General features: G+C 39.3%; 1 protein-coding gene across 4 annotated transcripts in view; it reads left to right on the top strand.

The window, feature by feature from the left end:
• Positions 1–14,125, top strand: part of TUBGCP5 (tubulin gamma complex component 5) — a 72,114-nt gene that overhangs the window by 42,214 nt on the left and 15,775 nt on the right. For 3 of the 4 annotated variants that reach the window (XM_061135483.1, XM_061135484.1, XM_061135482.1), the window contains 8 exons: positions 466–654; positions 1,480–1,662; positions 6,263–6,347; positions 6,457–6,577; positions 7,056–7,234; positions 8,466–8,591; positions 9,296–9,384; positions 11,489–11,589. In XM_061135483.1, the coding sequence (XP_060991466.1) occupies positions 466–654; positions 1,480–1,662; positions 6,263–6,347; positions 6,457–6,577; positions 7,056–7,234; positions 8,466–8,591; positions 9,296–9,384; positions 11,489–11,589 (1,073 nt within the window). Of the gene's footprint in view, positions 1–465; positions 655–1,479; positions 1,663–6,262; positions 6,348–6,456; positions 6,578–7,055; positions 7,235–8,465; positions 8,592–9,295; positions 9,385–11,488; positions 11,590–13,035; positions 13,408–14,125 lie in introns of those variants that run through there. The other variant, XM_061135481.1, reaches the window with a different exon arrangement.

Below are 14,125 nucleotides of genomic sequence, written 5' to 3'. Positions count from 1 at the left end.
GAAATTTTGCAATTTGCAGCAGCATGGATGTAGTTAGAGGGTATTATACTTTAGTGAAATAAGTCAGGGAAAGACAAATAATATATGACATCACTTATATGGGAAATCTAAAAAATACAACAAACTGGTGAGATAATAAGAAACAGACCCATAAAGAACAAAATGCTGGTTGGGGAGGCGCTACATAGGAGCAGGGAGTTAAGAGGCACAAACTACTATATGTAACATAGACAAGCTGCAGAGATACACTGTACAGCACAGGGGATACGTCAGCATTTTATAATAGCTATACATGGAATATAACCTTTAAAAACTGAATCGCTGTGTTGTGCACCTGAAACTTACATTAAATCAACTATACCTCCATTGAAAGGAAAAAAGGAACTGAGTGTTGTGTTTTTTTTAAAAGAGAGAATTCTGTTGACAGCAGCTCTTAAAAAGAAGACTCATGTTTTTATATTAAAGGTTGTATTTGGAACAGAGTGACTTTCATGAGAAGTTTGCTGGTGGAGACGTATGTGTGGATAGATCATCAGAATCTGTGACTTGCCAGACCTTTGAATTAACGCTGAGATCTTGCCTCTATCCCCATATTGAGAAGCAATATCTAGATTGCTGTGGAAACCTCATGCGGACTCTGAAAAAAGATTATAGGTATGAGGAATGGTTAAGTTTGGGAAGTAGTTGGTAGTTTTTTATACTTGAAAAATAGTTGAAATTATTTTTAAACCTAGATTTCGAGCTAATTTTTATTAGAGTAGGGAATGGATATGCAATGAACACTTTTCTTTTGAGAGGATCAATTAATCATCAGTGTTTTCTTAACTTTATGTGAAATTTGTTTCTGAGAATTTATCCCAAATGAACACAGAAAAAGCTTGTTACACAAAAAGGCTTGTCACAAAGTTTGCTATCAGAGGGAAAAACATGAAATTGCTTAGTAATGGATAACTTATATTTTAAATTATGGCATATCTATAAATGCCATATGGCATGTCCATATGAAAATATGGCATATTCATCTCCATGTATGAACTTTGTAAAGTTCATGTAAATTATGTTTATATAGTTTTAAATAATGTAAAGTTTCTTAAATTGTAAAAAAAAATCAAGGATGTATAAAATGGTAAGAACTTTTTTTTTGTTTTAATGCATAGATAAAAAGACTGGGAAAAAAATGCCCTGAATATTAACAGTGGAAATTCATCATGATTTGGATTAACACTTTAGTTAATTTTTTGTAACACTTTAGTAAGTTTGCCAGAGTTTTTCAGTTACAGGAAAATAACTTACCTCTCTGATTATTAAAAGTAAGCTATATGCTGTTTTATTTTTTGAAAGTCTTTAAAATATTTTAGTATTTCTGATTTTAGTAAATGTAGTATGTAAACCTGTTTCACTAAAAATGATGTACGAAACCTGGTACTGGTCTAGAATCCTATTTTATGAGCCTAAGATCTTTCTGTGCTCTTCATTCAGGTTGGTGGAATACTTGCAGGCCATGAGGAATTTCTTCTTAATGGAAGGGGGAGATACCATGTATGACTTCTACACATCAATTTTTGATAAAATAAGGGAAAAGGAAACCTGGCAGAATGTGTCTTTTCTTAATGTCCAGCTCCAAGAAGCAGTAGGACAACGGTATCCTGAAGACAGTTCACGGTAAGATATGGGAGGCACCTTTTCTTTTAAATGTTATAAAATAGCCCATGTGCCCAAACTCTTCTATGACTTCTTTATGCTATCTTATTTTATCCTCACACCGATCCCTGTGAGTTTTATTAATGTTATTTTACACATTAGAAAACTGAGGCAGCAGCCACTTGCCAGCTGAGTGAGAGGAGATGTGAGATGGGAGCGTGTGGTCTCTCAGGATCTGATGACCTTGCTCACGTGGCTGGAGTCCACGCTGGCCGACTCCGTGCCCTGTGGTTCTTTCTCCAACCAGCTGTACCAGCCTTCATGGTGGTGTCACGGCAGTTTTCTGAGAGGGTGAGAGCAGAGCCCTGGGCACTGCCCGGGCCTGAACTGCAGGCCTCACAGACCCTCACTTCCACCACAGACCAAGTCAGAATCCAGCCCAGTTAGGAGGGGGAGAGAGATTTCACCACTCTTCATAGGCAGGGTTGCCTGTTTTCACAGTGTTGCACTGGCTTTCGCTTAATCAGGGAGCTCCCCTTCCCTCCTCCCTGTCCCTGCTCCTGCCTGCTGAGCAACTTGGCCAGGTTGGCACCGGTGAATACTCAGATGGCAGAGATGCATCTTCCATCCTGTTTGGTAGTCCTCTTTCCCATTCTTTGTCCTGACTTGGCTGGCTTTCTTGGCACCCTCATTGGCCTTTGAAAAGTTATAGTGATAATAATTAACATTTGTTTCATGCCACTTAGAACATTGTTTTCCCCACAGTCATGCCAGATTTTACTTCTTAGCAGTACATAAAATAATTCCTTTTATTTTTATGTAATGTATTACCTTTGATTTTTCCACAAAAGCAGAATTTTCATCAAAAACTTTGGTTAGTAAAAAAAAGCAGGATAACTGCTAGATTCTTTTCATAGTAAAAAGTTAATGCCCAGTAGTCCCCAGAGGCGGCCAGGGTAGGTTAAGGTTATATTTTCCAATACCAATAGAAACTCGTGAATTTTGTTATTTTTAAAATGCTTCAATCTATTACAATTACTCCTTTTTCTTGCTTTGACTATCCCATTTTTACCCAAAGGGAACTCCTTCACTTGACCCGTGTAATCTTGGAGAGCATCCTTGCTTTTAGGACTGGATATCTGGGCTTGTCCTGTGCACTTACTGCCCCAGGCAGATACACCTCCCCTGGAGCACCGGTCCCATCTCTTCTGTGACTTTATAGGCTCAGTGTCCCAGAGTGTGTGTCTATGCTGGATTATCAGTACTTCTGGACTCACTCATTGGTTAGAGCTAGGAAATACGCAGAAAAAGGAAAATGAATCAGAAGCTCATACTGATATTTCCAATATATATTAAAGATTACAAGATTTCACTTCTTTGATTTTCTTTTGTATCTTTCCCCTTGAGTAATTACCAACACATTAATATAAATATTTACTGGATTTATTCTATAATAAATCATAATAGTTCCAAAGTAACAATAGCAGCGACAAACCCTCGGAGAATTTAAAACATGCTTGTGACTTTATTCTCTTCTTTGTACTTTCAAGTCCTCAGAATCCTGTCTTTCAAGGCCACTTGGACTAATTCTCCATGTGATTATAGCACTGATCCAGGGTTGGGTTCATTTATTTTATTTTTTACTTTTAGCAATTGCCTTCTTTTTGTTTTTCTTGATTTAATTGTATAAAACAGTTATATTTTTTAAGTTAAGATCATTGATGGAGTGGACTGGCTGCTAGTCCACTCAGAGTCTTAGCCAGCAAACCACCAGGGAAGTCCCTAGAAAGGCTGTATATTTTCTAACTCCCACCAACATAGCTTTTGCCACAACCTCACTAACAGAATATGTTGTCAGACTTTTGGATTTTTGCTAGTCTGATGATGAAAAATGGTGTCTCAGTATAGTTTTAATTTACATTTTTTCTTAGTCATTTTTTCATATGTTTATTTTTGCATTTGTTTTCAAGTGAACTATCCATATCTTTTGCCACTGTTTCTGTCAGTATCAAGTTATTTGTTGATCTTTGTCCTCTTTGTTTTTAGAAGCTCTCTCTTTCTTTTTTTTTTTTGGCTGTGCTGTGAGGCTTGTGGGATCTTAGTTCCCTGACCAGGGATTGAACTCATGCCTCTTGCAATGGAAAGCACAAAGTCCTAATGACTAGACCACTAGGGAATTGCTTAGAAGCCCTTTCTGTAGGTTTCCCAGTTTGACATTTGTCTTTTTGTTCTGCTTATGGTATAAACTTTCTTATTTTGTCATGCAGTCATTTTTTAGTGTATGTATCATGTACCATAGTGTGTTTACCATGTATCAGTCTTTTCCTTTACTACTTTTGGATTTTGAGTCATAGTTAAGAAAGTTTTACTCTTTCCTAGTTATAAAGAAATTCCACCCAGGTTTTCTTTTAATGCTTTAATGGATTTTTTTTAACATTTAGGTGTTGATCCATTTAGAGTTTACTCAGCTAAAAAACATGAGAAATAGATCCAGTTTTATCTTTTTCCAGATGACTGATTGGTTGCCATTGCTTATTTCTTTTTTAAAAAAATTCTTTTCCCTATTTATTTGATTACCCCTTTGTCATTAAATTTTCATATGCACCCATATGCATTGTGTCTCTAGATTTTTCATCCTGTTTTACTGTTCTTTTATTCACATTGCTAGTAGCATTCTGTTTTAGCAATAGGGTTTTCTTGGCAATTCTTGCTTATTTATTTTTCCAAATGTACTTTATCATTTTGTCTAATTCTACCCAGCAAAATGAAAGCAAAAACCTTGGTGGTATTTTTATTGAGTTTCTCTTTCATAGATTTAACTCAAGACAGACGAGCCATCACTTTGGGACCCTTCTCCTGTGGCTTCCATGTGTTCTAGGTGCCTGTCTGTGCCCTCACGCTTCCTGAGTCTGAACCCATGAGTTTCCTGGGCTCCAGGCTCCCCTGCCCTGCTCACACCCCTGCCATGTCATTGGTGCTCCATCTGCAACTTCCCTGTGGGTCCTTTGGCCTGCACGCACCCTTGGTGCAGCTTCTTGCTCTCCTGCCTTGGGCACCTTCACTCCATGTCTGTGGCATCAGCAGCCCTGACGACCTGCAAATCTGTATTTTTGGCCCAGGCATCTGCACAACCAGCACTTCATGACCACACTCGAATGGCATGTTTACATCACTGAGTTCATTTTCTGAGCCCTTCTTTTCCCCTGGATGGACACCGCTGTTCATCCCAGTGCTCAGTGAAGGTTTCCTTAGATACATTTCTCTGCCAGCCTCCACACACCCCTAGTCCCTCAGTTCTGCCTCCTGGATAATACCCCCCATCTCAGGGCTCACTCGAGCACTTGCTGCCACCTCCTAACCAGCTGTCTCAGAGTCTCTCCCTCCCACTTGGCCCTAGAGGGCCACTCAGGACCTGAGTCACCCCACTACCATTCATGCTCAGGCTCCTTGGTGCCTCAGAGCAGATGGGCTGAGCTTTTCATGAGGGAGAAGACTTTTCACTCTTTGGCTCCCCACCTTGTTTCTTGTATACACAAAGGTACAGACATACTGTGTACTTTCTCCACCATACTCTCCATTGCAGAGATTTGGAAGTTAAGAGATTTCCATTTCAGGAATATTTCTGGTTTCTTGAGAACTGTACGGTCTCCCCCAGGAGCCTTCCTGTTTTTCTGTACTCCCCAGTTACTTACGTTACCTGCTCTCCCGTGGGCATGGCCAGCAGTGATCTGCCCCTCTGGCTTGTTGCAGCACCCTTGTCTGCTTGGTGGTAGGAGGGTGACTGAGCATTTGCTCTGGGCTGTGAGCCTCTGGAAGAGGGGGAGGGATTGGTTTTTTATCACCTGCTTGCACAGCACTTGACAAATAAGGTATTCAGTAGGTGCCTACTAAGTACTTAGTGGATGCACATGTGTCCTAAAAAATTCTAACTAGCCTGTGATACGGAATGAATTGGCTAAACTCATAAATCACACACTGCCCTTTATATCTCTGGTTGTAAGGCCTTACAGTTAACCTTTTGTGGGCTGCGTGACAGGCATTGTCAGAGGTGCTTTGTAATCGTGGGAGAGTCTTGTCATTGCTCCGTCCACTGACAGAACTGTTTGAGGACAAGTGCCTGGCTCAGGGACGTCTCCATGCCCTACGGTAGCTGCATTTTATTGAGAGTTAGACTTATTAGGAAGGAGTGGATAAAGCAGTCTGTGACACCTTTGCTTTAGAAGCAGACTCCATGCTTGCTCACACATCGCCTGTGTGCCCTCCAGGGTGAGGAGAAGTGCCCCTCCCCAGACACACACTCCACTCCCGCACCCCCCTCAGCAGAGGGTCTGTCTCCTGACCCTGTTGCTGAGCTCTGCAGGGTTTAAGCACGTGGCAGGTTAACCTTCCCTGACTTCGTCTTTTTTCCTAAGTAGGTTTACTCTATGTCATTCTTTATAGTTAAACCCATTATTTTAAAATTTTGCCCCCTTTCCCTATTTCTAAAACCTGATTTCTATTCTGTAGCATATGCTTAGAAAATATACTTTTATTGGAATATTTGTGTTCCTTTTATGAAATATCTTTTTGTAATATATAAATTAAAATGCTAAATAGTTAAAACTGATATTTCTTCATCTAGTCTGTCTATATCTTTTGAGAATGTTGACACAGCTAAGAAGAAACTCCCTGTCCATATCTTAGATGGTCTGACCCTGAGCTATAAGGTATGTGCTCATATTCTTTGTAAGAACATTTTCTGTTAAAATTAAGACATACAAGTAACAGGTTACTTTCTGAGTCTAAACAGTGAAAATTCTGTTTTTGCTTTCGTAGGTCCCATGGCCTGTGGACATTGTTATAAGTTTGGAATGTCAAAAAATTTATAATCAGGTGTTCCTTCTCTTACTGCAAATAAAATGGGCAAAATATAGCCTGGATGTTTTACTATTTGGTGGTAAGATGTTTTCAGCAGATAAATTATAATTTAATTTTAGCTCTCCTTCAGAGAGGTTGGTGGTCTTAGGTCATTTTTTATGTATATACAGGTACCAGAATGTCATAAATTTATAGCATTACATAATAGTTTTACAGACATCAGAATGAACTTCCTTGAATCAGTACAATTAATCTGAAATACAATAACTAAATTAGGAATTTAACCAGAATTAAAATTTGGGGGTTACATGAAAAAAATTTAATGACAAGTTAATGGGACTTCGTTTTTACATTTTTGATGACATTGATAATCAGAGCGATATGGCAGCTTTTATTGCTTCACCTTCCAGATAGGGAAGGTAGTGTGCATGCTGTGTATCCACACAAGTGCTCTTTACAGGGCCGATGATCACACCATCACAAGTCCTAGGGCAGTGGTGCAGGTGAGGTCTGAGCAGGTGCTCCTCCCACCCCCTGTCCTCTTTGTTCCTTTACAGAACTAGCCAATCCTGCTGACAAATCACAACTTAAAGAAGGACTTTTAGGTGACCCAGACACAGCTGCTCATTTTGGCCCACAGAAGGAGCCAGTAAGACTGCAGATTCATCGTATGTTCCTCTTAAGAGTGAAGCTCATGCACTTTGTGAACAGCTTACACAACTACATCATGACCAGGGTTTGTGTCTGTTCATCCGTTCAGTGTTATCACCGTCTGTGCATATGTTCATGGAGAACATGTATTACTTGTAATATATTTATAAATACAAAGAAGCATGCAGAATACTTATAGGCTGTAAATGTGAAGATATCACATACTGAAAACTTGATCGTAAAATAACATGGCAGCAGGTTAAGTGTTTGCTCTTCTTTCTTTTTTTTAAACATGCCAGAGCATATGTATCCAGAGACTGCTCTTTCTCTTGTCTAGTGACCCCTTGGGACAACACACCAGAGCTCCTCTTGTGGAATTGCCATCAGAACTTGCCACGTATTCCTTTAAATTTCACCAGTGGTCACAGGGCTTTCCCTAGAAAATGGCTTCAATTTTTAGTAATGGAAGCCTAAAATAAAGTCTGTCAGGCTAGTATGAAGTATAAGAGGGAAATGCAGCCAGATTATGTAATTTTTTCTTAAGTATAAGAAATAACTCATAGAGTAAATAAAATTGCTTTTCTTACACATATTAAAACCAGTTCTAGAGGAAGTTTTGAAGAGAAAAATCAGAAACTTGGAACAGTGACATTGTTATTAGAGGATAATATTCACTTGGGGTTTAAAACGGTTGCTAAAAAAATGTGTAGTCACCCTGGCAGACAGGTTCTAGAGCCCACTTCTGTGTGGGTGAAGTGTGCCTTTGAAGCCTCTGTTTTAGATGTGCAACCCATGCAGAGGTGCTCGCTGTTTCCTGTGCACTAGTGGCCTCAGAGCGCAGCCTTAATCTCGTAATTGTTCAGTCTTTTTTCTCAGTTTTTTTTTTTGGAAGTATAGTTGATTCAGTGTTGTGCCAATCTCTGCTGTATAGCAAAGTGACTCAGTTCTGCATAGATATTCATTCTTTTTTTTAAGCTGTTAATTGTTGAGGGTAAATGGTGAGAGATTGGTTTTGTTTTGTTTTCTACTTAAAGTACAGTTATGCTCCTTTTAAAGAAGGACCATTATGTAAGTAGTGGAATTTATTGAAACATATAAATTCAGTTTACCTGATGACTGTTAAAAAATCAGTGCGTTTTCTATACAGTTTTCTATACTTGTCCCTCTGTGCAGGAGCAGTCTGTTAGTCCAGAGTGAGGCACTCCCTCCCTGTGCCAGTGAATATAGAAGAAGTTGGTAACAAAGTTTTTGTGTATTGCATACAGATTCTCACAGAAAAGATATGCTGGTTAAATTTGTCATCTTTCTCTTTGAAGATTCTTCACAGTACAGGGCTGGAGTTTCAGCATCAAGTCGAAGAAGCTAAGGATTTAGATCAGTTGATTAAAATTCACTATAGATACCTATCAACCATCCATGATCGATGTCTGCTGAGAGAAAAGGTACATGAACTTGGCCATTGAGGCAGGAGTGAAGCCAGCCAAGGGAAATTGTCTGTGTCCTTTGGAGTTTTATGCTTAGTAAGCTTCTGATATGCAGAATATTCTTTTAAGGAAGCACCAGATCCAGTGAGGTTATAAATGTGTGCCATATTTTATCTGCTGTTATGGAATAGTAGTACTTTGTTCAGGAAGTGTGTCCAGTTTGATGTGAATATATGGGATTAAGTCATCATACGGCCGTTGGAATGACTTGCCCCGTTTCACTGGTGAGTTTAAATGCCTGTCTCAGGAAATGGTAGCTTACTGGCTCTGCTGGTCAGACTCCACTCCTGATGTACCTTTACGTGGGTGCAGTGGACATGGGCCCAGTTCCAAGCACGTTGTATTTAGAGCCTAGCACCCTTCCTTATACTTCACTGTCATTGTTCAGTCATTAAGCTGTGTCCGACTCTTTGCAGCCCCGCAGACGGTAGCCCGCCAGGCTCCTCTGTCTCCACTGTCTCCCAGAGTATGCTCAAATTTGTGTCTGTTCAGTCAGTGATGCTGTCTAACCCTCTCGTCCCCTGCTATCCCCGTCTCCTTAGACTTGGAAGGCAGCTCTTGCACTAATGCACTTTCTCTGTGACATTTGCATTAGGTAGCAGTGTTAGAGTCTGTGTTCAGACACGGTCACAGTTTGTGTTCTTCCATGGCTCTCTCTCCAGGTCAGCTTTGTGAAGGAAGCCATCATGAAGGTGTTGAACCTGGCGCTCATGTTTGCAGAGGGCTGGCAGGCTGGCCTGGGGGCATGGCAGTGAGTATGCAGCTTGTGGGACTCTGTGACCATTTCAGTTTTGCTTTTAGCTGGCTTCGTTCTGGCAGTCTTGTTTTCTCATTGTGACAACATATCACATACACTTACAGTTATGGAAAGAATTGAAAATTGTCTATTCTAAAGAACAGACAGCATCAAAACCCACGCAGTTAATTTCTGACTGGTGAAACAGTAAGAAAAATCTGAAGTCTCGGTCAGCAGACGCAGATATCTTTAAATCACACTCCTGTTGTAGAGCAGTGTTGGTTGCTCAGCGGTGTCTGACCCTTTGCGACCCCACGGGCTGGAGCCCGCCAGGCTCTGTCCATGGGTTTCTCCAGGCAGGGATTCTGGAGTGGGTGGCCGTTTCCTGCTCCATCCTGTTGTATAGGTTTGCTAACTTTTGTTACGGTTACGGTTGCCTCCAGACAAACACAGAAGTGGGTGGGGGGTGGTGGAGGGAGGCATGACAGACCCTGGGGTCCGTTACTCCACCTCAGCAGGTGACAGTGACACCCAGTTTTGTTTCGTGTTTGCTGCTCACTCGCACTCACTCAGTTATTTTAAACCAAATTCTGGACATTATGCTAGATTGTAGTCCAAAATCGTATCTTAGCCCTAAAAGAATGATTGTATGTTTTACTGTTAGGATGTTTATTATTCACGCCTATCACGTAGAAAGTCAAAGGACACTTGAAAACCCAGGAGCTCTTTCTTCTATCCAGAATACCATCTTCTACTGTTACCCTGAAAGTGTAGCTCAACAGCTTGTCCTTGTCTTGTTTATAAAATTAATGTTATGCTGCCGTTGAAGCTGAAATTCCAATATTTTGGCCACCTGATGCACAGAGCTGACTCATTTGAAAAGACCCTGATGCTGGGAAAGATTGAAGGCGGGAGGAGAAGGGGACAACAGAGTATGAGATGGTTGGATGGCATCACCGACTCAATGGACATGAGTTTGAGTAAACTCTGGAAGTTGGTGATGGACTGGCATGCTGCAGTCCATGTGGTCGCAAAGAGTCGGACACGACTGAGTGACTGAACTGAACTGAAAATCCTAACCTGTAGGGCTTTATCAGAGTGCTCTCAATGAAGAAACTCTGCTGGTAGATTAAATCCCTAATTGCAGGGGTGAAAACAGGAGTCTTACTTGCTTTATTGCTGCTGTTTCCACTGTGTGAAGCAGACTTCTCCGTCCATGTCACTATCAGATGGAGGAGAAGGTAATAATACTGTTGTTCACACATGGCTAAAATAGAACTGTTTCTTCAACAAGTAAATTGTAAGAAAAAAAACAGGACGTGAAGAGGACTTAAGCATATTAACTGTCACAGTTTGTGGAAATTAATTGATCCTGAGTTACATTTAAAGCAAAAAAGTGAAAAAATTTTAAAGATAGGTATAATTTGAACAGTGTTATTTCATGATATTTTTTAAATCATTAAGAATTTTTAAACAAGTGGTATTGTGACTATGGATTTAAAGGAGTCTTTGTGTTTAGTGTGATACTGAAATATTTATGACTGAAATGCTGTGATGTCAACTTTGCTTTTGAAGATGTGAGGCTGGGTTATCAGTATTGAGGGGTGACTGCTGAAGCTGGATGTGGGTGTTCACTATTGCCCTTATTAACAAGTTTTTTAGTAATTTTTAAACATAAACTTTTTATATCTTTAATGTGCTATTTATTTCAAAAGAAGGTATGCTTATGAAAAGTAAAAATATGGAATTGTACAGTAGATAAGGAAGGGCCTTCTGTGGGAGTCCAGTGATTAAGACTCCACTGCAGGGGCCCAGGTTAAATCCCATGTCAGGGAACTAAGATCTGCTAAGCCGTGTGGCCAAAGAGAGGAATATCCCTAGTGACCCTCACTCTGGAGCTCAGCAGCGTGCTAAAGCAGCAGTTTTGTGTCCTAATGACACTTTCCTTCAGACTCTTTGAAAGTTTGGCAGAAGGTTTTATATTTTATTTTAGAATCTTTAGACTTAGAAATCTAAATAAATTAAACTGAAGCACATTTGTAATTACTCCAAAGGTCTGTTATAACCTGCTTAGTAACTCCTTATACACTTACTTATATTGAAATTTGCTCTTTCCTAGGATGGAATCTATAGAGAAAATGGAGTCTGATTTTAAAAACTGCCATATGTTCCTTGTAACCATTTTAAACAAAGCTGTCTGTAGAGGATCCTTTCCCCATTGTGAGTATTACGTGAAAACATTATTGCTTTTATATTTTCTGGTAACTCGGTCTGTTACTGTTGTGTTACTGGTCTCATGGAGATTTAGAATTTTTCACTACTTCAAACCTGGAAAGTCCCTCAGCAGTGGATGCCCAAGTAAGTGGGGTGAGTGAATCAGATGTAAAATATTGAGACTGAAGATACTGCTTTCTAGTATATCATGTGTAACACCAATGGATTTCTAAAACCGTAAGTAAAGCCGATGGCAGAATAGGTTTCAGTCACATTTCACTATCATGCATAGCTTTTGTAACCATTCCTTTCAAAAGATAGAGTTTGGGGGTCGGTTTGCTTTGTTTTATTTGTTTGTTTTTTAAGCAATTTTAAAACTCCCAAGTCTGCCTCTTACACAAAGAAATGCAAGCCTGACAGTTCAAAATAGCGTGAAGCAAACAGAGGTCTGTGTGGCAAGTCACAGGAACAAGAGAGCTGTGTGTTTATACACACAAAGGACAAAGTAGTATTTCTTGCACAGCTTTTTTGGAAAAAGTATGCTGGGCTTATTTTTTCCCTATTTCTGTATATTCAGATTGTGATATGCTCATTAAGAGTAGGTGAACATTTTTAAAAACACTATTAGAGTTAACAAGAGAGAACACTGGGAATAAACAAAAACATATCATCAAAAAGTTATTAATACAAGGACATCTAAGTAAATTAAGTTCTAGTATGAGCTGAGCCTTTAAGTGCTAACCTGCTATACCCACAGAGCAGGTAGGTGGGGCGGTGACTGACTGGAGGCACATAGACTCTGCCAGAATAGAGAAACCCATTGTTGGTGTAGCAGACTGGAGTCCTAGGTGCCCCCACAGAGAGCCAGTCTTCCCCACTCCCAGCCTGCCCTGAGGACTCTATGTAAGCAGTGATGTGGAAGCTGGGGGCCAGGAGGGCTGGAAGACGGTTCTCATCTCACAGATCCCTAATTTCCTGTGTTGAGTTGACTCTTCTGCAGTGAAGAGGCTTTCATCTATTATGCAGGTATATAAGAACTAATGTAAACCCCTACTGCCTCCTCTTAGCCTCCCCCATTTATACCTGTGGCCAAAAAAAAGTACTGTGTTAAAAATGTGTTAAAAGAAACAGATTCCATTCATAGCTTAGAATGTGGTGTTCTGTTATGAAGTGAGTCCAGGTTTTATGACATTTCAAAAAATATGATTTGTTCAGTGTAAAGCCCAGATGTTTTTTTTGTTTTCAAAACTAAAATGTTATGAAATAGAAGTAAATCATAGTTTGTAAATTTGCATTTAATAAATGAAGATTATTGTCTAGTATATGTTAAAAATAATTAGTATTTTTGTTAAAAATAGAAAATGTCTAATACTTTTTGAGACATTGATTAAAGCTTATTCAGCCATTGTCATTTAAACCTATCTTTTTAACCTGTTTTTACTCTTCCCACAGTGGAATCTCTAGCACTATCACTCATGGCTGGCATGGAACAAAGTTAAATATCTTCAGCATAGTAAATACCTCAGATTTAATCTTTATACATATACATTTCCACCATATGGAGCTAAGAAATGGGACTCTTATTTTGGTTTATTTTTAAACCGTTGTCTAAATAAGCGGGTTTTATGTGTATTCTCTTAGGATTGTTGATTAGTATATAGAGTTATGTGTATAAAACTTTATCATTGAAAAGTGTATACAGTCTGTATACACTTCTGTTTCCTACTGTAAGCAATAGCTTTATGGTACTGATACCTTTAAATGTAAAATATATCAGTTTTGAAAATGTAATTAATATTAAAAATAAAGCACTTTATTCCCCTTGTGCTTAGTCACAAAAGTTTTTTATACAGTTTTGCATGCTGTCTTCCCTAAAGGTTGTCGTAGATTTGGCAGTCTGAAAAATGTATTTTTATATGCTTGGAAAGTTCCAAGATAGAAAACAGTTTCAACCAATGTCAGTAAATGTAAAAGCCAGCTGTGGTACAAGAATCCTATTATATGGACTTTGTGAGCTAACCATAATTGATTAAAACTATATTTACTGTTCAATGTTCCCACATTTTCTTTGCACAGTTGTATTTCTCTAGCAGTTATGACTCAGCACTATATTACTACTTATTTTTTGAAAACAGCTACTGAAGTCCAAATAGCCTCAGAGCTGAGCATCAGGGGCCCCTACCCTATGCACAATTTCAGTCATTTTACAGCATGCTGGTGGCAAAGTCAGCTAACAAGACCTCCTGGGAACCAGCCCAGGTCTCAGACTTTACTCTGAAGTCTTGGAAACAATTCGCTGAGGAGGCCTTCAAATGCCAGCAATGAATAGCTATTACTTCCAGGTCTCAAGAAAAGACTACAGTATAACCTAACAACTGTAAAATGTGAGAAGTATTTCTTAATCTGGCCCTACAAGTCAAAGTTGTGGAGACTGATGGAAGCACATGCTCGTATAAAGCAGTTATGATGGAGTCAAGGTCCAAACAATGATGGCCTGGCTGTTTTGGTACAGTTCTTTTTTTTTTTTTTTTTTTTTTTTATT

The sequence above is a fragment of the Dama dama genome, chromosome 33 (genome assembly GCF_033118175.1).
Source record: "Dama dama isolate Ldn47 chromosome 33, ASM3311817v1, whole genome shotgun sequence".
Lineage (NCBI taxonomy): Eukaryota > Metazoa > Chordata > Mammalia > Artiodactyla > Cervidae > Dama > Dama dama.
The sequence above is the reverse complement of the archived record's forward strand: the minus strand, read 5'-3'. Positions and strand labels throughout refer to the sequence as shown.